Source organism: Solanum verrucosum, unplaced genomic scaffold (assembly GCF_900185275.1).
Source record: "Solanum verrucosum unplaced genomic scaffold, falcon-dt-bn FXZP01000182.1, whole genome shotgun sequence".
Lineage (NCBI taxonomy): Eukaryota > Viridiplantae > Streptophyta > Magnoliopsida > Solanales > Solanaceae > Solanum > Solanum verrucosum.
The window spans coordinates 6,774,663-6,801,947 of NW_026020378.1; the positions used below are offsets into that span (position 1 = coordinate 6,774,663).

Consider the following 27,285-nt stretch of genomic DNA (forward strand, 5'->3'; position numbering starts at 1 on the left):
TTTTGTAACTCATTTCAATGTGCATTGATATAAACAAAGGGCAAAATGGTGAAGTCTTCCAATGTATTAACGATTTCTTAATCACCGTGTAAAGTTGGAAGTGTCCATCTAATATGGGACGGAGGGAGTATAGTTTATGTATTGTTATAAAATTAGTAAAGATTGTTATAATATATTTTGCTCATAAGTGAGCTAATATAGAAACTTATTTGTCATTTGTCTTTTTAATTTCAATTTTAAATAGCAAATAAATGTAGCGATAAGATTGAGGGTAGAAATGAAGCATATCTTTCTAAATTTAAGTAAAAATAAACAGAGTAGAAGTAACATTAGGGTTATCGATAGGACAATTCATTCGGTTATTTTTAAAAAAAATTATATCATTCAATTTTTCGGCTATTTTATAATGTATAACCAAAATTAAAATTTTAAAATCACCCCAATCCTAATTTATGTGACACAAGCAGTACAAAAATTAGTCTTTTTTTTGTTGTCTTGTAGATATTTTAAGTTATTATTTATTGTAAATTATAGTACTTTTTATTAAAGTTTTTAATAACATATGTTACTTTTTATGTTTGAGAGTTAAACCAACTTTTTTTTCTATGTCTTTTAATTTTATATGTGTTTTGTCCTTTTCCATTTTGAAAAACCAATACTCTCTCCATTTTATTTTATATGTCATTTCTTTTTATAAATATATTGGTTATTCCCTCTTCTTATTGGAACACATGTTGACTTGTGGTGAATACTTATTCCCTCTTCTTATATAGTAACATGTTGACTTGTGGTGAATACTTATTCCCTCTTCTTATATAGTAATACACACACTTTATAAATTTTTAACATGTTAGCTTTCATATAAAGTGTGGGTAACATTCTATTTGGTAGAAGAAAGAAAAAAACTATAGGTAAATAGATGAGTCAAAGATATCAAATACTTGTGAGTGATAATGCTTTACGAGCAAGAACTCATATGTTAAACTGTTTTAAATTTTTAATAGTGCGCTTTTCAAGTTCGTTATTATTCTTTCTCAGATGATATAGTTATAGTATAATTAAAACAAAAAGTACTGACGTGCTCGTTTTTTCTTTTTTTTTGTTAACCATCTGGCATTGGAGAAAAAAATACAAACCAAATAGATTTTCACCTTTGACTGTTCCTTTGTTCTTCACCAATTGTTTTCTATTTCCCTTTTGCTTCAATACACTCTATTGATAGAAATGTTCTTTAAAATCTACAAATAGAACAAACATGTAAAATAGAATAACTTATGAAAATTATAGAAATATTTGAAAAGATTATATACTTGTAGCGCTCACTTGCTCCACTTAAACGAATGCCTGAGATCCTAATAATTTTATCCGAGATCTTTCTGCAAAAAAAATGACATTTTCGGTGATGATATTTAGCTGACGATAATGATATGTAACTCCATATAATCACAAAACAATTATGATTTAAAAAAAAGATAGCACAAAGCAAACATGATTTGAGTTTGATGATGTTGTACTTGGGAAGAAGGATCAATTTTTATTTATAAATATTGGGGAATTGCAACAGATGTCCAATTTGCCTGGCAAGTTTCTAATTTTGCTTCAAATTCTGAGTTTTAAATGTATATCAAATCTGTTACAATAGTCATTTAAGGTGGCATTAATGATGGTGTCTTATTGCTATGTTTATTTGTATTTTATTTATGAATCTTTTAAATTCATTTATTAGTAGCGAAATGAAACAAAAGAATAGTGAAAAATGATCGTTTCATCTTTTATTAATAGATAGATGAGATGACATTTGTTTTTTCGAACATATTACACAAATTAAAACTAAGAAAAAGCTCTTTTTTTAAAAAAAAAAGAAAAGATATATAATAATTCTATCTTTTGAGAGGTGCCACATCAACAATCTTATATTCACCATAATATAGATACATAGATTTGGATTTGACACACTTCTCAAAAGAACAATAATGACTATTTTATCACATTACATTAATTAAAGGAAAAGGTGTAAAAAATGTTCTTTTACTATGTGAAAGATAAAAAATGTCGTTCGTTTATATTTTGATTCATGCCCTTAATGTTAGAGAAATGAGCCAAAAATCCCCTTATTGAATCAGAAGTAACGGAAGATTCTTAAACAATTTAATTAGCCTTAATTTTTCTACCCTATTCTCTTTATTTGAACTCAACTCCATTTTCTCACAAGATTTATTTCTTCCTCTTTCAAAATCCTAGCTCCCTCTTCTATATTTCTCAAATATACTTAACTAGTAAATTTGTCCGCGCTTCGCGCAGTGTGAATTGCATTTTATAAATTTGTTATTAATTGAAAAGTCAATTTACAATTATAGTTTGTTTAAAAAACACTTTAAATGTTATAAGCTATATTTAAAAATGCTCCTATTTGATTTGATTTTCATTCCACAACCAAAATTATATTCAATAGATTTTTAATATGTTGGCTTTCATATTAACTGTGGCTGGCAATAATATTCAAATTTAATTTAGTGGAATGGACAGAAAAACTATAGTTATTTTAGATAAGTAGAAAATATTAAAAGTATAAATGATAACAATCTTTCAAACTTTTACGACTTGTTAAATCTTCTCATGTGCTAAATGATGTGTTCATTGAGTTCATAATCTTAGTATACTAAAAGTATATAAATAACAATATGCTTTTTTTTAACCATGAGACGTATGATTAAAAAACATATATGAAGTACATATATGACGTATGAAGTACAAAATAAATATATCTACATTTTTTTGTTGTTCTTCTTTTCTTCACCTTGTCTTGTTTTTCCTTTCTGTTTTTATAGTTTACATATTAATTGTTAGTATTAGTTCTTATTAATGTCACCATAATATAAATTGCACACATTCTTATTGTTGAAATTAAATGATTATGTAAGTAACTTTTGAATAACTACAGTAATTTAATGTGAGTTATGGCTTTTACTAATTAAGAGTGAAAATTATGAAAATGGAGAAGTGTGAATTATGAAGAGTATGGCTTTTTTTTAAAAATAAAAAAGGAGAATAAAATCCTTGATGAAAGAGGGATGTCACTTATCTTTTCCCTTATTATTTCCCAACTTTATAAATATCTCTCATATTTTAAAAGCTAAAAACATCAAACATTAGTATCATCCCCTTCCTCGTTTAATAAGTATAATTTTGATTTATTTGGTGATGCTCAAGTAACCCTAGTTACACTATTCTAAGATTTTAATTCATTCAAATCTTTTTTTTTTGTTTCAAAATGATTTATAATCTAATTTATGTTAATTAAATTATGCATATGTAACTCCAATCTAAGAATAAACTTGAATATTTAGAAAAAATTACTATAAAATAATCACTTTTCTCCCCTTTTGATTTTTCTCCTTATTTCCTTATTATATTATTGTTAGAATGACCATCCCAGTTACAATAAAACATGTCCTACTAATTGTATCTTTTTTGTGTAATTAATTAAATTCTCTTTACTTTTTGATTATTTTATTCAAAATCCCCAAAATTATGTTTTGGAAATCAATTTCTCCTATTATTACGACAAGACCAGTAGGTTCTCTATAAATTCAACAAAAAGATAAAGAAATCAACTGATTTATACTACACAAAGAATTCTTATATTAAAGAAACCTCTATTGTTAAAGAGAAGAAGACTTTAAAACTTAAAAATTTGTAGGAAGTGTTAAGAGATTGAAGAATATTCTTTAAGATTTTATTTTTATTCATATATCATTTGTTTTGAGATGAAATAAATAATTATATATATTTTTTAATATGTTACTTGTTTTGGGAGCATTTAGAAATCGTATTAGGAGAGGTTTTGTTTGTGAATAATAATAATAATAATTTGATATAAAATTAACATAATTATTTTTTAAAATTTAAAAAAGGGCATTTATCCTAGGAAATAAAATTTGTTACATTTGAATTCACACTATAACTATATACAAGCTTGCAACAGAAAAACGTATGGAGATAAAGTTTGATATATCGCTAATAATTGATATTCTTCAAGCTTGATCCTGACAAATTCCTTTCGCAAATAAGATCATATATATGTCGCTCTCTCCCATTTTCTAACAACTAAAAATCAGACATCAAAATTACATACAAAGTTAGTAATTATGGAGACAATACCAATTATGATAAAATAAAAATAAAATAAAATAAAATATAGGAAAAAAGAAGAAATAAACTTCTTGCAAAAAGAGTTTCTAATGAAAAGAAGCAAAATAAAAAGAAGAAAAAATGAAAAGAAAGTTATGAATGAAAAAGGCAGAATGTGTGCATGGTAGTATTTATAGTTGGCAAAAGCATTAGTAATATACGAATACGAAAAGATTGATAACGTATATTTGAGTAATTATAATTGAATGGCTATTAAGTACTTTCCTTAATTGAGTTTTATTATAAAGACTTAATTAGCTTTAAGAGAATGTTGGTACGTGGAATGATTCAGTTTTAATAGGATTTTATTGTGTTTGATTTCTACATTAAATTGAATTTTTTTTATTGATAATCCATTAAATTGCAGTAGAAACTAATGCCAAAAAATGCAAAAAAAAAAAAAGAGCAAAGAAACAGAAGTCCAGAAAAAGAAAAAAAATAGATAAATACAATTGAAGGACATAAAAAGGTGTCACTATCACCTTTTTTATATCCAACTATATATATATAGAGAGATGGTGAGATTTAGGGAATAAATTATTAATATCCTAAAAAGAAGAAATTGAAGAATATTAAAGAAAAGAGAATAATAACATTAGTGATAAAATAAATTAAATATGACTATTGATAAAGAAAGAATTAAATGTGACTATCTTTAATATTTAGGAGATCTTTTTTTGTATTTTAAAATTTGAAAAATGCCAAAAAAAATCACAAAAAAGATAAATAGGTTTCTAGCTCTTAGAAGCATGCCACATCAACGATTCTAAATTCAGATTTATATAGATATATAGATTGGGCACGTAACTTTGCAGTACTTATTCAGTAAGGGATCGTTTGGTAGGCCGCATTAAAACAAATAGTCCATGTATTATGGATGATATTATTTAGTACTATGTTTGGTAGGAAATTGGGTCTATGTATTACTAATCCATGGATTAGTTATACTTCCTACATGGTATTATATGATGTATTATTAATACCTTCCATTTGGAGGTATTAGTAATACATGGGATATATAATACCATGGGCTAAGTCTACTAAAGACAAAAATATCCCTCAAAACATTTTAATTATTTTGTTTATTTTCTTGATTCTATGTTTCATGGTTGTGCTAGTAAATTTATTTAAATAAATTAGCTTACAAATTATTTAGAGAGAGTTGTTTGTTACTATATATATATATATATATATATATATATATATATCTGTTTGTGCGGTATTCTAATTATTTGTATTTTCAACAATTTATAAAATTGAATACATATTAAAATTACAACTTGCAATTTTATGCGTAAATGTGAGCAAATGACATAAATGGTCCCTAAACTATCCTAGTAGGTTTAAAATAGTCCCTTAACTATACAGTTGACGGATATGGTCCTTTAACTATTCACCTTTTTGTCAAATTTGGTTTCCATCCACTTTTTATGAATACCGTCAACAAACGTCGTTCAGTACACACTCTCTCTCAATTTGGAGCTGTTTTTGTGCAGTTTGGTGACGTTTTTGGAGCTGTGTTTTGTGCAGTTTGGTGCTGATTTTTGGTGGTTGGTGCTGCTGTTTGTGCAGCAGTTTGGTGACGTTTTTGGAGCTGTATATGCAGCAGTTTGGTGATGTTTTGGGAGCTGTTTTTTTTTTGGGTGTTCTGGTGCTGCAATTCGATCAAAGTTTGATAGCTGCTATTTTTTGTTGTAGTTAAGTTATTTTCTGCACAACAATTGTTGGAAACAGAGCACTATAGTTCAATTTAGTTGCTGATTTTTGAATTTTTCTGCAATTTTATGCAATTTCATTGATGTAATGACCGATTATTAACATGAAAATAGAATCATATTTTTGCTCACAATATTTTCTCAATTGTGTTCGCTACTTTGCATTTTGCTTTAACTCGCATGAAATAACGACCAACGACTTAATTGCAATAAGACACTAAAGAAAAGAATTGAGAAAAAAAGTGAGGAAATAGTGAGATAATGGACAAAAGAAATGACGAAAAAGAAAGTCAATACAGATTGACTTAACAAATTAACGGTGTTAACTAACAGTTTTTTTAAAAAGTGGATGGAAACCAAACTTGACAAAAGGGTGGATAGTTAAAGGACCATATCCGTCAACTGTATAGTTAAAGGACCATTTTAGACCTACTAGGATAGTTTAGGGACCATTTATGTCATTTGCTCCGTAAATGTAGATGGTTTATTGAATTTTACTATTGTTTACTGTCTTTTCAATTTTAAAAGTTGATAGTTTATCTTTTTTTAAATTGAAAATTGATATTTTTAAGTGATCAATTTACTAAGATGACAATTATTTACTCTCAAATAATTTAAGTAAAAAAAAAAGGCAAACATGACAACAAAATTGTTCTTTTCATAGCTAGTAGAAGGCCATAAAAAAATAATATTGCCCAGCAATTATTTATCTTAACCCAATTGCATAATAATTCAAGGGTATAATTGAAAAGAAGTTTTTTTATAAAGTTTTAATCCAAACACAAGATGAGGTGGGAAACAGTGAACCAAACACTTGGTAAAAATAATTTCTGCATATAATCCCTACACTATTAATCTCTGCATTACTAATACCAGCATTATTAATCTTTGTACCAAATGACCCCTAAGAAGTTTAGTGTTAATACCGAAAAATTTGCCTTATTCACCAACTAAAACTATTTGAAAACGTAAGGTAGCAACTGCACTTCATCATCTACAAAATGAAGGAAAAAGGAAGAGATTGAAGATGATGGCTGGAAAGGAACACAGAATTCCCAATAATGATGTTAGCTGTTGGTGTATATGCATTTTATTATTAAAATAAAATATTAAGTGCATATGTTAGTGGGTATAAATTGTGGTAGAAGATAACTATTGGCTGGTGTAACTTATATGACCATTAGTTCTTGTAACTCTCATGTTCATTAGTGTCTTGTAACTCATATGACCATTAGTTCTTGTAACTCTCATGGTCATTAGTTTCTTGTAACCTATATGGCCATTAGTTTTTGTAACTCATGTAACATCTATCACATTTATCCACCCATATTACTACCCCTCATTCTACCTATTGGTCATATAGAAGACTTCTTCGCCTATAAATAATGGTGTTTCTTCCTTTGTGAAGTATCTCAAAAAGTTGAGAAGTGTGAAATAATATTGTAATGTGTAGTAGTGAAAGAGGGAGTTGAGACATAGAAAAATATTCTAAGTCTTCAACTATATTCACTATATACGAGAGAGTAATTATATGTTGAAGGAAGGTGTTCTTTTTGTGGAGCTTTGAACTCTTCCACTAATCTGGAGTTGTTTGAGTTATACAAAGTTGTTGAGTTGTTGTATCCTGGAGGGGACAAGTCAAGAGGATTACTGCTGGATCGGTGTAGATTATGCCGCAGTGGGTGTGAATCTCCTTAAAGAGAGCAAGATATCTGTGCCTCAACCTAAAGATTTGTTTATACATTTTTGTTCAATTAATTTCAACTGTAATTTATTATATTTGTGGTATATTACACCAACATTAACTTTTAAAGACTATGAATGATACTTAGTGTTTTGCTTGAATGCAATTAGAACATTACCATAAAATATGTTTTGGTGGGTTCTTTTTCAAATTCACATTTGTCTTGGTGATAGTTGACCACTAAAATGTGGATGTGAATTTAGTTGGATGGTGTAACTTGTCTTGTTGACAGTATACAATAGAACTTGTTAGTGTTTGATAGTTTTTGGTGTTGATGTGTAGTGAATCCGCATTTTTTTGGTGTAATGGTTTAAAGTGAATACTTGTTCCTCTATTTAGATCAATGGTTTAACATTTGGTCTGGTTAGTATTTGCTTCTTGGAGTTGGGTTCAGAGGGTAGAAAAATTAAGACTAATTAAATTGTTTAAGTATTTTTTGTTACTTTCGTTTCATTAAGGGCATTTTGGGCTTATTTCTCTAACATTAAGGCATAAACAAACCAAAGTATAAATGAAATATATTTTTTTATCTTTTCACATAGTACAAGGATATTTTTGATCATTTTCCCTTTATTACATGATGTTTAACTATTAGGACATGGTAGATGATTTGAAAAATAAGTAATTAATACTAAGGTAAAATATGAAAAAAAAAATAATATATATCTTTTGTTGATATGTTAAAAGTAACAAATAAAGTTGAAAATCTATTTTTAAAGTAATGAACAAGTAAAAATAAACATAACATTATAAATAATGTACTAATAATATGATTATGAAATTAAAGATTTTGCTGCAAATATAATGCAATTCAAAAATAGTATTTTTGAATGACCAATGGTTATGGACAGGGGTGGATTCACGTGGGTTCAAAGATTCACCTGAACCCTTTCGATAAAAAATTACAGTGTATATATAAAGTAAATTTTCTGTATATATGTAAATATATTAATTTTGAACTTCCCTTATGAATAAGAAGCAAGTTGTAGCATAGTGGTAGACTCCTATAGGTTGACCCTCTTGTTTAGGTTCAAATTCTATTGTGAACATTTTTTTTTAGTTTCTCTTCATTTAGTTTCAGCTATAAACGAAATTAACTTTTTGTACCTATATATATTACTACTTCCTTGGAATTATGTTCTGTTGTCTTTTTTCACACGTTTTATACTTTATTTTTTGAACCCTGCACTAGAGGTGTACTTGACCGAGTTGGTTCGGGTTTTTCAAATATCAAACCAAACCATTTGTGTCGGATTTTTGAATTTATAAACCACATCAAATCAATAAAACTCAGGTTTTTCAACTTCGGGTTTTTTTTGGATTTTTGGGTTTTTTCGATAAAGTATTCATACAAAATATAATTTACATGTACTTCAATTTTTTTTTTAGTCCTACCAAAATGCAACTATCTAAATTGTTTCTCAAGAAAATAACAAAAAATATGATATGATTAATGACACTAAAATATCTAATAAAAAAATAATAATAAAATCGCATAAAACAAATATTGCAAATTAATAAGTCATAATGAAATTGATCATAATTTAAAGTACTAAATCATGCTAGAATAAGTTTAGTAAGTATTAGTTACATGACTAAATATTAAAAGAAAGTAAACTTAGATCATGTATTTTAATTGTCTAAATTTATGTAAAACTAAAAAAAACAAATATTCAATATTAGAGCCATCAATGGGTTAGGTCCGTTGGGCTGACCTGGTCTAACCCGGGATTTAATAGGGGTGAACTAAGATTTTTGGAGCCCATTTAAGAAAAGGGCTTTCTAGCCCTGCTTGAATAAGTTTGCTAATTTGTGGGGTTTGAAAAATATCGGTAGGCCCGACCCGTGGGCCAATAAAAATTAATTTAAAAATATAATATAATATTAAAATTAAAAATTAAAAATAGTCCAAACTCAAAATAATTAGGTTAATATTTCTACTTTTACTTGAAAAATACTTTAAAAACTATTATAAAGATAATTTTATTTGTGGATTTGATTAACAAGTAGTAACATTAACATCAGCTAATATTCTTTTGTCGATATTTATGATAATATTTTTCAATTATAATTTATAATTTAATTTAATAATTATAAAATATAATTTTTAAAAAGTGGGTTGGCCCGACAAGCCTGTAGCCCACGTACTTGTGGGTTGGGCCGATCTTTTTCTGGCCCACACAAAAAATGGGTTAGCCCGACCTGACCCGTAAAATATCAAAGCTTGTATGAGTTAGCCCGAATGGGGTGGCTAGCCCATATTGACTGTTCTATTCAATATTATTGTCATTCTTAGTGTTGAATTGATTTTCTTTTTGCATTAGTATTAATTTGATTTTTATTCAAATTTTATTATAATTACCAACATGTATGAACTATAATCGTTATTAGATCATTAAGAATTCTAACTTCCAAACATGAAATAAATATATTAAAAGATTAAAACTATGAAAAAGTATAAGAGATATTTAAAAATTATATCAAAGTAAGTATTTTACATATAAAATAAAAAATTTAAATTATATATGTATTGTCGGGTTGGTTTCGGGCTGGGCTTTTTTAGTTGAAACCCCAACCCAAATATAGTTGGGTTTTTTTTCCAACACCAAACCACTTGTCAGATTTTTTTTTCGATTTGTGGTTTGATTTGATTTTCGATTCGATTTTATACACCTTTACCCTACACAAGTACTGTGACTCATGTATCACTTTCCTCCATGTGATTACACACATAACTTCAGTCAAACAAGGATTAGAAAAACATGATCATATTACTCACATTTTCTGTTAGAACCAATTCACCTAAATAAGTGTCAAGTAGAATATATGTAAAAGATTGTTATAAATTTCATATTTCCAAGTTTTTTTCTAATATCTTTTGCAATATTATATACTTAAAATAGTTAGGTAGCTTAATTTTATATTATCATATAAAGTATTCATTATAAAGTCTTGGCAGATTTATAACTACATATAAAAGTAAAAATTATTTTCAGATCGTAATTTTGAAGAAAATCAGTTCATTAATTATAATATATTTTATGATTTGTAATGACGCAAAATAAATTACAATGTCTAATTATAACATTTATTTTTAATGTCAATTTCTATCTTTTAATATTTTTTTTCTTATATATAATTATATTGATTGACACATGGAAAACACATATGCTAAACTAGTAATACTAAATATTATGAAATAATATTGAGTTTAATATCGAAAGACAAACTTTTTTGTTTTTAAAGCACGAAGGCTCTCATTTGAATCTCGGAGATAACATTTTTTCAAGAAACTCTTCAAAAATTAATATTGTTTTAGGGGTGCTAATATTAAAATTGAAAAACGTAAAAATATTTCACAATGAAAAAATTATCAAGATACAAATGTGATACTCTACCGTTGCATGCATTAAAGATTGCTTCCACAATTTGAATCTGTGACCTAAAATCGCATAAAAATAACTTTATCGTTACTTCAAGACTTTCCTTGTTTAATGACAAATGATTAAGCAAATAGTAATAAAATTTTTCTCCTACATTTTTCGGGTTCTACATTAGTAATACTCTAATAGAGAGGAATCGGATTCATTTTTCTCGAGTAACTATTAAATTCAGTCAGCCAATTATAATATATCTTTATTGAAATTTGAGATACTCAAATTGATTTGGTAATCGATTTGAGACAAAACCTAATTAATATTTTTTCCGATAACTAACTAATTTTACTATTAAAGTTTGGGGTGTGCAAAAATCAAACCGACCGATAAAAGTGTAATTGGTTTGTTGTTATTGGGGTATTCGATTAACAATTTTTTAGTGATTTTATAAAAAAATTATTGGGTTATTTGTTTGGTATTGATTTTTAACATTGGGTTATTGGGTAAATCGATAACCCATTAAGACTAGTAATTTTCTACTTTTACTTTTACATAAATATTATATATTAATTTCATTATCTTACTAGTTACTATATTTGTCCTTTAACCTTCAATTTACACTTCACAATGACTTTGAGTTCACAATTTCACGTTATACAAAACGTTAAAATCTAAAGTAAGAACCTTATTTTTCTTACTTTCTCTTTGTGTTACACATGTATAATTCTTTTCATGTTTGTTATTATTGTTTCTATTTTATGAGCATTTGTAAAGTTACATTATTGTGTTTTCGCATCAAATTTATTAGAAAAGTCATATATTTGTTTTATAAGTATTTTCTTATTGACTAGACCGAAAACCGAACCATTAAGGACCAAAACCGATAAATCGAAAATCAATAAAAAATATCTTATTGATTTGATTAGGGACTATTTAAATGGAATTAGTACAAATGTAATTTTTTTTTATTTTGTGGCCTCTATCTTATTTTCTTAGTCAAAGTCATGTTCATACTATACGCATGTCAAAAAAATAAAAATAATATCTATGTCAAAAATTTCATCCATTTTTGTGATTTTACCTCCCTTAATTCTTATCAATCTGATTATAAAATGACATCCTATCTATTTCTAAAAGTCATCTTTCAAACAAAAAAACTAGAATTCACTCTTAGCAAAATTCATCTTTTTAATATCATCATCACTATCATGTCAGACTTTTTTGATAATGATTCCGATCCTGATATCTTTTTAGGTGATGATTCCGATCCCGATGGAAAAGAAAAAGACTATGGTGATACGCCGTCTAGTTCTAGCTCAGAGGAAAATGTTAAGGATGATGACAGTGCCTTTCCTATTAATTACTCTAATACTAATAATATTGACGAAGTTACCGAAGAAGAAGAATACGAAGAAGAAGAAGAAGTTGAACATGAAGAGGAGGAGGAGAACAAGGAAGAGGAAACCAAGGAAGAAGATGATGGCTATGAGGCCGATGAGAATGACGAGGCCGACAGTGAGGATGGAAAAGATGATTAGTTTATCTAGTATTTTATTTTAATGCTTCCTATCCTTCTATATCCTAGTTTTTCTCTTCCAATGCATTTTATCTTTTTCTCTTCTAGTTTATTTTATTTTCCTCTTTTTTATTTTAGAGTTGTTGATGAATTTATTAAACAAACTAACTTTTGTTTTCGTTTAGTTTGGTTCATTTTATTTCTATTTTATTTCATTTTACAGTTCTTGATGAATTTAATAAACCTATATAAGTGATAGATGAGATACGACTTATGCTAAGCACATGTCTAATATTAAGATTTATTTTTTCATACAAATGATCTAGTGTAATTATTTTACATATGATTTGATATTTCATTTGCAACAATCTATACATAATATCAAGTTAAATATAGACATTTGATATGTGTTACATCTCGGTTTTTGAAAAAAATTAGAAATAGAAAAATATTAAATTGGAAATAGTAAAATCTGAAATTTTGCAAGTTATGTTAAGTATGAGTTTTAAGTAAATTTCAAACGACCATAATTTTCAGTATAGTATGAGTTAGGTGGCCCATAAAATCTCAAATGAAAGGTCTTGGAATCCTCTTTCCAATGCCACCAATTTTGCTAATTTTCGAGCTTGTATGAGGGAGATATGTTTGTTTAAAGTCAGGTTGTCTAGTAAAAAAAAGATACCCATATTTAAGAGGGGTATTTTGGTCTTTTCCTTACCCAATTAACTTAAAATGAAATTTTGTGATATCCAGGGGTCTAAACTGATTTGGTTGAGTTTTACAAATCCTAAAATACACTAGGGCTTTGAGAGAAGTTCAAGAAGAGGAGAAAAGGAGAAAAGTCAAGCGTTCGTCAAGTTCTTGAGAATTTCGTTGCGGATTTCGCCAAGGGTTTGATCCTTAAGAGGTATATGAGTTCACATAGCGTTGGTTTCCTTTACCCACACACCAATCATGATTAGTTCAACGTAATTTCGTTCTTCAATGTAAAGGATTTGAGTTCTTGATAATTTTGTTGAAGTTTCTTCCGAAATCTTGATTGTTGAGGTTTTGATGAGTTCTTGAGATAATAATATGAGTTTTGAGGTTGTTTTTAGTGGATTAATGTATACTAATGTTGGGTAGTCGGATCTAAGTGATTGGGAAATAAATCATTAGCTTCTACACGATTAGGGTCGATAAACGAGTAAGGAAATTCGTCAATTTTTTTGGGAAAAGGTGTGGCCGCCGCACCACTCAGTGCACCCCAACCCAGGTCCTCTAACCTTTCCCATTTATTTCCATTTGAGTTCCCTCGAATCGTACCTATGTTTTATAGTCAATTTCATCACTCTAAGGTACGTCTAAACATCAAGAGATCATATATAACATGAGATCATAACCCTTCAATCCATAATTCAAATTCAAGGAAGAGCTAAGAGTCAAGTCTAAAGAGTTCTTAGAGACTTTGCAAAAGTCTTTCATAATTTTTAAAAACTTGTTTTAAGACTTAAGCATTGATTTTGAGAAAGAGAAGAATCGAGTTCATATTCTTTAAAATATTATATGGGAACTAAATATTTCCAAAGAGTAAATGTTTTCACCTTTAAGAAGAAAGGAAGAATCAATTTCCAAAAAGGGTTTTCATTAGCAGTTCTGAATACCATCTCTTTTAAGAGATAGATTTTTAGTAAACCACCGAGAAAGTCATGTTTTAAAACATATGAGCTGAGTATATTTTTGAGAGTAGTATTGAGAAATGATATGGGGACGAGTTCATAAAACTCAAAGTTCTCATAAACCATGTAACCAACGTGGGTAGAAAGGGTCATACTTTTTAGACGATTCGTTATTGATTTTTAAACATAGTTAGTGAATCTACTTAGTTGAGGAGTTCTATACCCTGGCAAAGTATAGGACAGTTCTAGCAACATGGGCGAGACGATGTATCATCAAATAGCTCATAGTGATGATTGTCAGTTAGAGAATCTCCCACAGAGTTACTTGTATTTTCATATACAAATTTAAGTTATTATCGTGTCTTTCAATACACTATGTTGTTATCTACATGTTTTAAAGTTTTTATTTATATTGCATTTTTATTATTGCTTTATATTGAGATAAGTTGAGTCGGGATGAGGTAAGTGTTTTTTTTCAGTTTTAGTTCAAGCTTATTTCTTGTTTTAGATTTTTCCTCACATGCTCGTACATTCCATGTACTGACGTCATTTAGCCTGCATAAAAGATGCAGATACATCTAACCAGGATCAGAACCCATCGCTTCTTGATCATGTTGAGATTCAAAGTTGTTGGTGAGCCTCCTTGCTTCGGAAGAATCCCTTTATTTTGTTTTGTCATTTTAGTTTATTTGGATGTCGAGGGTCTTGTCCTGATTTCCATCTTAGGTAGCAGAGACTTCATAGATAGTTAGACATGCTTAGTTCATGAGTTTTTTCATTTCATTTCTTTATGTTGAGACTTGAGATGTCACTTTGGTTAGTTGAATGTTTATTTCTAAAACATTATAAGTTATCATTTGGGTTATAGTTACTTCTTAAAGTGTTTTCATTATGAGTAAATTTTTCGCTAAGAGTTAAGTTAGGTCAATGATTCGCTTGGGGACAACAATGGTTCTTGAGTGTCAATCCCGATTAGGATGTAGGATCGGGGCGTGACAATATATGACACCTCTAACCTTCAATTGCATTAATATTTTCTTCTCTTTTTATTTTTTTTTTCATTTTAAAATTAAATGTGTGTGATATGTAAAAAAAACCATCCTTAAATCACTTGATTACACATGTTAAATATGTATTCCTATAATTTATTATTTAGTTACTATTGTAATGTAATGATTGAGATAATAAAAAATGGATAAACTGTCTTATTCGACATACATCACTACTATATATACTAATATTATCTTTACTTTCAAACAATTACATATATTACCAGTTTTAATATTTTATACCATATATTAATATATTATTTGAAGATACAATTAGATTATTATATACCCACATACCTTAAAACTATGATTGATTAATTATCTGCTTAATTAACTCTTTCACTCCAAATCAATCATTATCTCTTAATTCTCCCCTCCCATATTTATCACTCAATTATGTCTCCTCCTTTATGATTCAGGAATTTCATCGTACAATTTCATTCCAACAATAGCTAATCTACTCTCTTCTTCTCAAGATATCATCACCATGGCCGACAAATTCTCCTGAATCCAAATATTATTATGTATTGTTCATTTATAACTAGATCAAATCAAAGTAACTGCTACAGAGAAAACTTTAATTCAGAGTGGGTCTTAATTGTTTGTCTCCGGAAGAAATGGATCTTAGTTTTGATTATGTTATGCTACAATGCAAAAGGATCAAAGGGAGTATTGTAGAGAGTTTTTGTTTGCTGGTGTTCTTCTAAGACTTTCTTTGGTTATCGTGACATGGATTTGGTAGTACCAATATTACTTTGATATAGCCCTTGAAACATGTGTATCCAATAAGTAGTAATCTAAATTAAGATCTGAGTTGTATTTTTAGTAATGGGGTGTCTGACCATGTATATGTATCCACCATTAAATTTTGGATACATGATTTTTAACAACACGATGATATTAATGATACGACAGATATTCTATAGTCGTGATTTGTTCCTAAATTCATGTGATTCAACTACATTTCATATTTAGATACATATAATTAAATGTATATGCTTATTATGTATTCGAGATACATGTTTTTGGATATAACGTATGAAATTTAAATACACATAATTAGATGTATATGCTTCTTCTTTTTGTATATTCCATATTTAGATACACATAATTAGATGTATATGCTTACTATGTATTCGAGATACGTGTTTTTGGATATAACATATGCAATTGATACTTGATACATCAAATTAGTACTAGATACATATAAAAGATACATGAAATTAATATTATATATATATATATATATATATATATATATATAAATAGATACATAAAATTAATACTAGATACCTATAACAAATACATGAAATTAATGCTAGATACTTTTATGATACATATGAATGTACTTGCAGGACACTCATGTATCTAAGTGTTTAGTTTGTTGGATACATCATATATTGATATAGATACATCAAATAAATGAATTTATTATTTTAAGAGTAATAATTTGAAATTAATCAAATTGCATTACCAAGATATACATGTTTTTATCTTATATTAATAATATTAATGAATTTACTATTTCAAAGAATAATAAAATGAAATTAATTATCTATGTATTTTGAAAATCCTCAATTACTCCTCTAATTAAGGAAATCAATTCCAACCAATTAATTTAAATAAATAAATTTTGTATCTCAATTTTAAAATTCGGCAGATACTGCATGTATCTCATGGATTCAGACTCATGTATCCTAAGCATAAAATATGATACAGGAAGTAATATTTGAAACTATTGAGAATCTTAATAATTAAGACCTAAACTAGTGGGATTTATGTGGTTTGCCCATAAAAAATTGTGGCTTGTGAGGACAACAAACAACAGGAAATGAGAAAATAATTAACTAATTCTTTTCAAAATAGTTACTATTTACCGATTAGACAACACACACAAAGACAACTTCTTCTTAAATCTGGAATTAGCATACGATTTATTTGGGAATTGAAATGCTTTTCACATTCGCTTGATGTTAGGTATTTTATTTTTGACATTTAATTATGGAGGTGATGATATTATTGTTATGTCGTAATTTTACTATTTATAGAAAAATCATTTTTTGAAATGTTTTAAATATAAAATAATTTGAGAAAAATACTTAGAAAAGAGTCACCACTTAATTTTGTAAAGAAATTAAGAAAACTTAATTTAAAAAGACTAACAAATTAAGTCTTTAAAATTTAGAGAAAAGGGGTAAGTGGTTCTCATTTACACTTCAAGAAGGTTTTTAAAGCATTTGAAGTGTCCGCTGACATGCGGTTATCCTACGATTTGGTTAAATATATTTTGACTATTTTTTTAGAAAAATGATTAACTTGAAAAAATTAGGTAAACAAAGAACAATTTTCAATTTTTAAGAAAAGAGGATATTAATTGAAATATTTGTATTAAATTGCAAGTGATTAAGAGTTTAACAAAATTAACAATAAAAATTACAGAATTTATTTGATTCATTTTAAAATAACAATTTAAAACCAATTTGATTATTTAAATTATGAAAACCATTTTAAAGATATTCAATAAAATAAGAAATTTTGTTAAAATAAACTAACATAAAGTATATAGTTAATCTTTTGAGGAATTTAATTAGGTTAATTAATAATTTTAGAGTTAATGATAAGAAAACAAACAATAAATAAAGACAATTAAATAATAAAGAAAGGGAGAGAATAATTTGGGTCTTTTGGGCCTATTGCTGCCCAGATCATTGGGCCAAAAGATGCTGATTTTTGGACCTCAAACCAATTCCTGTTTTTATATACACAAATTGTATATCAGTGTATATAGCTCATATATCAGCCTCATTTCCTGCCTTCCGAACCTGTAACAGCTCCACTTTAGCCTGTTTCAGCTTCTCATACAACCTATATTCTCTTCCCGAACTCCACATGATTTCAATTGCGAGGTTGTCTGGATAAGAAGGAGATTGTTGGATTTCAACCCGACGAAATGCAAAATGGGGAGCCCCGATGGACTCATAACAGAGACAAGAAGGGTTCCCATGTAACAAAAGATAGAAGAATAAACTTTGCAGTTGTTCGAGGGGAATAGCATGGCTAAAATTCACTATGATCATATTATGGAATTGAATATATTTTGATCATCTCATAATTGCAACAATAATAAAATCTAACTAACTAAAATAAGTCATTATTTAAATCTTATTTAAATCAATTCATCAAAATAATACAGTTTTTAATTATTTTTTTACAAAACTAGTATAAACGTACTTCATTGTAACATTTTAGGGATATTTTATTTAAAAAATAATTAAGTTGTGTGCAATATTGTGGATCAAGAAACGTAACTCTGAGTAACGTTTTCTGCCTAATACGTAAACGTTACTCTTACTACGTTTTACACCTAAAACATTATTCATAGTAACGTTTATTAAGAATCCACGGGCCATTGATATCTGCAAATTTGGAATCAAATCTTACAAATTAGTGACCTAAAATGTTACTGTAGTAACGTTTTACACCTTAAACATTATTCACAGTGAAACAGTCAAATATTTTAACACTAGCTCAATGCTAAAGGATGTCGAATTATTGGATTTGGACATTGCAGTTGCGAGGAAGGTCGTATTAGTGGTAAACAAATTTACTCTTTTCTTTCCATCTTTAATGTAGCACCATGACATTTTGATATGGCAATCATTTACAGGATAGATGACTCAAAATTATAGTGCCAGATCCGTTCCCTTGGAGAAGAGAATACACCAATCTATTAGTAGAGAGAAAAAAAATCGTATTTTACCATGATGATAAAAAAGAAGGAACAAAAATATAATTTAAATTATCTATTAAATATTCATGTAAAATATAAAATTACAATCCCCTATATTTGAATTTATTAGAGTCAAAACATAAAAAGGATTATAATTGTCTTTGAACTATGCGATATAGATCATTTATACTATCCGTTACATTTTTTAGGATAAAAGATGTTCTTATCGTTATCCTAAGAGATCATAATTACCCTTAAGACTTAACAACACTAATTCCGCCACCTAGGCTTGCCAACTAGGATGCCCACAAATTTTTTTGACCCAATTAATAACTCAACCCTAACTCATTTTCGCTAAACCCAACCCACTAAAATTAAGAGCGAAATTAGTGTCATCCACATCACTTCTGTTACGTTAAGGATAATTGTGGTCTCTTAAAATAACGGCGAGACATTTTTAATCCTAAAATATAACGAAGGATATAAATAACCCGTTTCACATAATTTATGGACAATTTTGATCTGTTTTTTGGAGTCAAAATAGTCCAATTTCATATCAATAGCGTGTGCAGGCGAGAGTGGTTGTTTATAGAGCAAAAGTGACTTTTCCTTGATAACATCATTCTCTTCTTTTCCCAAACCTTACTTACAGATTATTGTGACCAACTTTTTAAAATAAAATAAAATTGAGGCGGTACAAAAATTTCATGTTAAATACTTTTGTTCAATTTTGATAGCTACTAAAATAGTCACGTTAAATATTTTTGTTTGATTTTGATAGCTATGAAAATTCGCCCGTTAAATACTTTTATTAGATTTTAATAGCTATTAAATATTTTACATCAAATACTTTTATTCGATTTTAATAGCTACTAAAATTCGCACGTCAAACAGTTTAGTTCGATTTTGGTATTTATTACTTTACTTTTATTTACTCCTATATAGAAAAGAAATACGTTTAAGTTAGGGTTACAGGCAGGAACTGAATGAAAAAAAAAAGAACCCTAAGGTAATAGATAGAATCATCTTCTTGTTCTTAGAATTCAATAGAAAATTTTGTTTGTTTTGAGAATATAATGGGGAAAAGTACTCGTCATCCAATGGACAAGGAGATGATGAACAATTTGGTGAAGTATGTAATGGGGAAGCCATTTCCTCGTAAACATACTGTTATGGATGTCGATGATGTTTACGGAATCGGAGTATTCAGTCCATCACAAATCCTTGAATCTACCAAGGGCACAAATAACAACATACGATTGTTGATCACTTTTCAGAATAGAGAAAACTGTAAAGTATTTGCTAGTAAAGAGGCCCCTGGGTTTTGGAAATGTACACCCAAACGCAAGTCAATTTTTGATGCCAACAAGAGGCACATTGGCAACATCAAAATTTCGTGGTACTACTACTACAACGTCGATGATGGTAGAGACAAATCATCATCGAGATTGAGACAGAGTGAATGGCAGATTAGAGAATATTATCTCACATCCAAATATCTGCCCCAAAGCAAAGTTGAGAGGAAAAATGTCTTATTAACCATGATGATCAAGACCAAAGCTGTTGCTAATAATGATAATAATAATGACGAGAAGATGCAGAGGATTATTCTTGACAAGCAGGAGATTATGCAATCTTTACAATGCCTTAAACTTTAGTGATTGAACAACAGATTAGAGCCAGTTTCCTTTTTAGTTTATGTTAAAAAACATTACTGATCAATATTATCAGGTTCTAACTGTTGTTTACTAAGTTTTTTTTTTCTTCTAAATTTCCTTTATGTTTTATTCTACTTACAACTTGTGTGTGAAAGTAAGGTTTCTTAGTCTTTTGTGTATCTGGGCTGGTCTAATCTCTCTTTTTTAAGCATTGCATCTGATTGATGCCTTGTGATGCACATCTTACTTCATATATAAAATGTTTTATTCTGGTTTCTCAAACTCTTACGCGATTTAGCTAGTTTAGAATTTGAAAACACAGAATTTGGGAGCTTAACAGTATGTACCAAAAGCTGGTACACATCTTCCGATACTCTAAACTTTGCCATTTTGAATTTGGCAAAGTTTTCCTTTATTGTTTGTGCTTGTTGCTTAGTTATGGTCTTGTCAAAACTTGGAAGGTCTGGCCTATCTACGAACGATTTGTCTATTGTAGTTTTATATTAATTGTTCCATACTGCACTCTTCAAACCGAACCCAAGCTTAACTTAGCAATTCTTTACATCAGTTTAACTTTATTTTCCCTTTTTGAATTATCCCATGAGTTTCAACTTGCTTCCCTTTGTTTTTCTAGTATCATATAGCTTAACTACTAATTTAGGTTCTAATTATCAATGAGTTTAAAGTCGGAGAGTTCAATCATTTGCAAGCATAGTGATAATATCCGAAGAACTCTACTCTCTAAGTTGCTCTTAATTTTTAATTAGGTTTCTGAACTAATTGTTTCAGTGTTAGTTAGTGCTTCTACTTGGTTTTGTTTTGGTACATTTGCTTCTCTATGAATATCTCTTTGCCTCACTTAGAAGGTTATTTGGAGCCTTGTTGGCATTTCAAAGTTCAAATCACCCAAAACACTTTTTTTCAAATCTGCAAGAGCTGGGAGCATGTGAAAGTGACTGGTTCTGCACCTTCCCTTTTTTCTTCAATATAATTTTACATCTATTTAGTAATCAAGCTTGTGTTTGTTCTGACATTTCCCTCAACACTTAATTTTCACACATTGTTTCTTTTAGTCCATATGCATTTAATGGTTCTTTGTGAGTTTGTGTACATTTCTTGTAGAGGGCAAAACCAAGATGACAAAGAAAGCTGAGGAACTTCCTTTTTTTTTGGCGAGCTTGAATATGTATAGAATGTCTTCATTTATGTTTTTTTAGTCCAGCTTGGCGCTGTTATAACTTGTCATGCAGTTATTTGTGCTTTTACTTGGAAGTTTTTACAAGCAATATGAACTCCTGTACTGGTAAGAGCTATATGGCTCAAAAGGGAGATATTGCATCAATGCCTCGACTGAAAGAATTTTAATAGTAATATAATCCATTGTTTGCTGAGCTACAACAGGGGAAGTTAAGTTTTACAGTGTCTTCACTATTTTATGGTTTGGTATTTGTTTCTATATACTCGATCCCTTTGCTTTAAATGGAATCTGAAGATATTATACTGCAGTGTGTAAACTGGTTGGTCGACTGTTCATGCTTCAGAAGTGAGATATCAGCAGGTGGTTCTATGATTCTATCAGCCATTCATACTGCCCTTGAGGTGCATTAAGACATCTTAAGGGTGTATATCTTCTGGTTTGTGGGACTTGAATAACTCATTTGTTGAAAACTTGCCGAGGATAAAGATGATAATGGTTTGCAAGGTGCAAAGATGTTCCCCAGATTTTACCATGCAGGCGTATGTTTTCTTCTCCCGGTTGACTATTGATCGACAATTCAACATTCTACTAGGGAATTTATGAGTTGAGACTACAATTTTCCTCTTTCATATATCTAATTAATCTCCTTGAAATGTAAGAATATACAAAATAGGTCTTTATACATATTTTAATGTTAATGTTGATATTATTACTGTTATTTATGTGGTAAATAAATAGGAGTAATCCGTTACTGAATATTAAATATTAAACCGAATACATGTTTAGAAACTATGTAGTCAAATGCACTAAACAAAAGCATTGAACATTTACTAGAATGGATGATGTTCACTAACTTTATGCAAAAAGGAAGTGAATGATTCTACTGTTAGCTCCTGCTAGATATGTAATTATTTTTGCACTGCGTACCAGCGAGCTTTAGTGGCATGCTTGTTAATTGGATGGGTCTCATTGGGTAGTCGAAGTCTAATTTAGGTTTGCATTTCATTTCATTTTATGTTGGTAAATTATCCTTGTGAGTTCTTAGCTGTTGTCATGATGAGAGAAATGACCCTTCTTAGTCCTAAGTTCATTTTACTTTGTATCTTGTGCCATCTAAACAATGGTTTTCATAAAAACTCTGATGAGCTACTCCAGCGAATATCAATGAAGATTCTTGAGTCTATGGCTTTTCTTTGTCAATTGAGTTTGGAAATAGTGTTGTATAATCTGTTCATATGTATTGTGTGGCATCAAATTCATCCTCTCCTTGTGGAAGAATGTGTGCAAGGAGATACAGCTGATCCATAAACTGAAACGGTCGCCTTACCAGCCCATTGAATTCTTATTGTTATTGCCTTGCCCCAAATGGCACTCCTAATATCCTAAAAGCGTAGTCATTTTTACTTATCAACCCAAAACACGGAATATTTTTTTACTATATTTTCTAACTGTGTTGTCAAAGTTGGCGTTTGAGCCCTAAATGTAGCAAACTCTAAGGTGGTGAGTTTGTGAAAATGCCATTGACACATGCATCTTGGCAAAAGCAAACGGCAAACCAACCAACCAATGTTTTGTTTGAGAACACATAAATTTTTGAAGTTACATGAGTTCTGAATTGGTAAATAATATATAGCCAAAACAAAGCGTTCTATTAATCCTTAAGAAATGCCAGAAATTAATAAGAGTCTGCCAAGTCCATGATTTTGCAGATGCTAAACTTTTTTTTTTTCTTTTTGAGAAACGAATGCTAAACTTACTTTTATTAGTACCTGGCTGGTTTATGTACCTTTCTGTGAGGAATTAATATGTGATTTTTCTATGAGGATTTAAGACCAATTGCGTTTGGCAATCATCTCCACGTTTGTCCATTTTGTCATAGGCTCCGAACTTTATGTCTTCATCAACCGTCGTGGACTGGATCAGCATGTTGTTCCTGTGTGATTCCTTCCAATCGTGGAGATGAACAGAAATCGTCTCCATGTTTTGCCCTTTTGCATATTTTTCAATTCTCTGATTTTTCAGCTTTTTGCTCTAAACTTGGTCTTCCTTCAAATTTTTTGATACATTTATTCCTTTGTTTCCTTTTTAGTTCATAGACCTGAGAGTAAGACCAACAAAATAAGTGCTAGACCTTTACTTATAGAGAGGCTACAATTCAAGTAATAGACATTAGTTCCCAACTTATCAACTTCCTCAAGCTTAAACTTTTGCTTATACTTAATCATCAAACAAAACAAAATAACGAGAATATTTTACACATTAAGCACTCAAGTTTCTTATGAGTTCGGTTGCTATCAACAATTTACATCAAATCACTCGCATTCTCAAGACTCAACAAGTCTTTTTTGTACCTTTCCTCAACTAGGTGGACTATTCCAAAATTCGACCCTCAGATCTGACCCAGACTTTCACCTCGAAATATATTTTTCAAAAACAATTTTTTTAAAAATAAAAATTGACGAGGGGGGTGGGGGTGGGGGTTGTGGGAAGGGGGTGGCGTAAAAAATGATTTTTTCTTAAATTTTTTTTGATGGAGATGGCCTAGGTGGGGGTGGCGGGGGCGGGGGTAGGGGTGGGGTAAAAAATGTTTTTTTTTTAAAATTTGAATATTCCAAAAACATTTTCTTTAAAATAAAAAATCTGACGGGGTGGACTGGGTGGGGGCAACAATGGCGGAAGATGGCGTAAAAAATGATTTTTTTAAAATCTTTTTTGAAATATTTGATAGTAAAGAGGCTCCTGGGTTTTGGAAATCTACCCCCAAACTCAAGGGAATTTTTGATGCCAACAAGAGACACATTGGCAACATCAAAATTGGGTGGTACTACTACTACAACGTCGATGATGGTAGAGACAAGTCATCATCCAGATTGAGAAAGAGTGAATGGCAGATTAGAGAATATTATCTCGCACCTACATATCTGCCCAAAGCAAAGTTGAGAGGAAAAATGTCTTATTAACCATGATGATCAAGACCAAAGCTGCTAATAATAATATAATGACAAATCTGATGACAAGATGCAGATTGTTCTCGACAAGCAGGAGATTATGCAATCTTTACAACGCCTTCAACTTTAGTGATTGAACAACAGATTAGAGCCAGTTTACTTTTTTGTTTATGTTTAAAAACATTACTCATCTATATTATCAGGTTCTAACTGCTGTTTTTTTCTAAATTTCCTTTATTTGATAGTCTGATATAAGTTTTATTCTACTTACAACTTGTGTGTGAAAGTAAGTAAGGTTTCTTAGTCTTTTGTGTATCTGGGCTGGTCTAATTGATGCCTTGTCATGAACATCTTACTTCATATATAAAATGTTTTATTCTGGTTTCTCAAACTCTTACGCGATTTAGCTAGTTTAGAATTTGAAAACACAGAATTTGGGAGCTTAACGGTATGTACCAAAAGCTGGTAGGATTAATATTTTCTGTTTGGATTTACTAACTCAAGGAGTTAAGACTATCAGTTGCTTGCAAAATATGGTTCACCATTGTGTCTGGAGATGAGTTGCCAGTCTAATGGTGAGAGTGGGAAAGTTTCATCGCCTCGTGACATGAGTATTTTGGTGTATCCACAAGCTTCAGCGAGTTACAGAGTAGTGTGGTGTACCCACAAGCTGTACTTACAACTGATGGATGCATGTCAATGAACAGGGTAAAATGCGTGGTCCTTACATTAATGGTTTCGTCCTCTGATGCAAATGGACCGACGAATATGTACACGGGAGTTACCAAAGATTCAGGAGGAAATTGAGCCGACTTGCCAACAATTTCCCCCTATTGTAACTCAGGGGCTGAACATGGAACTCATTCCTTGAACCAGCAGATGGAGACTGCTGGCATTGCCGGAACACTTGCTCCGTCTACGTCTTTGGTGTTATTCTTTTAGTTACTTGTTTCTTCAAGCTGTCATGTGCAACTTTATCTCCTAAAAAAGTGTCCTGTTCTTGTTCCTGCATGGGCTGGTCAGATCTCGATTGTTCTTTTTGTCATTTTCTCCCTTCCATCTTGTGTCAACTTGGCCTTATTTAACCTGTAGTTTCTTCTCATTTATCTGCAGAATTATTTTCCCACACATCTTCCAATACTCTAAACTTTGCTATTTTGAATTTGGCAAAGTTTTCCTTTGTTGTTTGTGCTTGTTGCTGGGTTATGGTCTTTGTCAAAACTTGGAAGGTCTGGTCTATCCACAAACTATTTGTGTATTGTACTTTCATATTAATCGTTCCACACTGCACTCTCCGAACCGAACCCAAACTTAACTTAGCAATTCTTCACATCAGTTTAACTTTATTTTCCCTTTTTGAATTATCTCATGAGTTTCAACTCGCTTCCCTTTATTTTTTCTAGTATCATATAGCTTAACTACTAATGTAGGTTCTAATTATCAACAAGTTCAAAGTCAGAGAGTTCAATCATTTGCAAACATAGTGATAATATCCGGAGAACTCTACTCTCTAAGTTGTTGCTTTTAATTTTTACTTAGGTTTCTGAACTAATTGTTCAGTGTTAGTTAGTGCTTCTACTTGATTTTTTGGGTACATTTGCTTTTTAACATTTCATGTTTATGGTTAAAAGGTATGTTTTTTTGTTGACAATCCTCTCAAAATTATTCTTGATAAATGATTTTCAGATTTATTGGATGGTTCTGATTGAAACCTGGAAGGTTTTAATTATTTTTTCGGTAAGTGAGATGGGCATTCTCATTAACACACTGTAGCGCATGTCGCATGATGCTCTTTAAAGAGGTGTAGGAACGCCTGTGTCCTGTTGACGTAGACTCTTCAAGTAGTCAAAGTTTGTTGTGATTGTTGCTTGCTTTAGATCGTCTGGAATAGTTTTAATTTTTAGCAAGTAAGAGTTTAGGTTTTGAATTGGTTAATAAAGCCTTACCCACTGTTTGCATTTGCAGTTAACGATGCTTTGTCGGGAAACTGAGAGCAGGAGGGGGAAATGCTTGCTATTTTTTTCTTCTGAATTTATTGATTAGTGTCTTTTAGATTCCTTTTTATTTATTTATGAGTTCCATATCTACGGATTATTTTTCTAGTGAAAAGAGGGTAAGGTAATTAGTTGAAACTTGAAGCTTCTAATTATGTCATTATCGGGGAGAGAAGTAAAGCCTAACCATTTTTAATGCCATCTGCTGTCCTTATTTTTTGCAATAGAAGTTCTAGTGATTCAGTTAGGACAACAATATTTTATCAAGCAATACAAATATGCTGGACTGGCCATGATATTGGAACTTCAATCGAATCTCTTATTCTTAGTCCAAGTCTTTGCTATGTTTTCCTCCTGCTCTGCCATATTTATTTTACGGACCATTTGGTTGTGATTTCCTGTTGGGATCCTTACATTTACCTGATTGCAGGGATGAAATCACTGCTCTGCCAAGGCTAGGGCTGAATGATGAGTTGCAGCGTGTATTGGCCAAGATGAATCTATTGC

The 27,285-nt window shown here is 29.9% G+C and overlaps 3 protein-coding genes across 4 annotated transcripts in view; all 3 read left to right on the plus strand.

The window, feature by feature from the left end:
• The window catches only part of LOC125838848 (TOM1-like protein 9), a 68,596-nt gene that overhangs the window by 36,431 nt on the left and 4,880 nt on the right, over window positions 1-27,285 (plus strand). Inside the window, exon 11 of one of the 2 annotated variants that reach the window (XM_049517879.1) lies at window positions 21,607-21,804. The exons of the other annotated variant lie outside the window; for it this stretch is intronic. The gene's annotated coding sequence lies outside the window, so the exon portion shown is untranslated. Of the gene's footprint in view, window positions 1-21,606; window positions 21,805-27,285 lie in introns of those variants that run through there. 2 annotated transcript variants of the gene reach the window in all.
• Window positions 20,009-20,690, plus strand: LOC125838849 (uncharacterized). Its single transcript, XM_049517881.1, has one exon. It carries the CDS (start codon window positions 20,057-20,059, stop codon window positions 20,636-20,638), a length of 582 nt encoding a protein of 193 aa, XP_049373838.1. The 5' UTR covers window positions 20,009-20,056; the 3' UTR covers window positions 20,639-20,690.
• The window catches only part of LOC125838658 (TOM1-like protein 9), a 76,294-nt gene continuing 73,514 nt past the window's right edge, over window positions 24,506-27,285 (plus strand). The window contains exons 1-2 of the mRNA XM_049517703.1: window positions 24,506-24,716; window positions 25,629-25,713. Coding sequence (XP_049373660.1) covers window positions 24,506-24,716; window positions 25,629-25,713 — 296 coding nt within the window. The remainder of the gene's footprint in view (window positions 24,717-25,628; window positions 25,714-27,285) is intronic.

What these genes read in the sequence shown, in the direction of transcription:
- LOC125838849 (XM_049517881.1), top strand. Translation starts at nt 20,057, where the DNA reads ATGGGGAAAAGTACTCGTCATCCAATGGACAAGGAGATGATGAACAAT.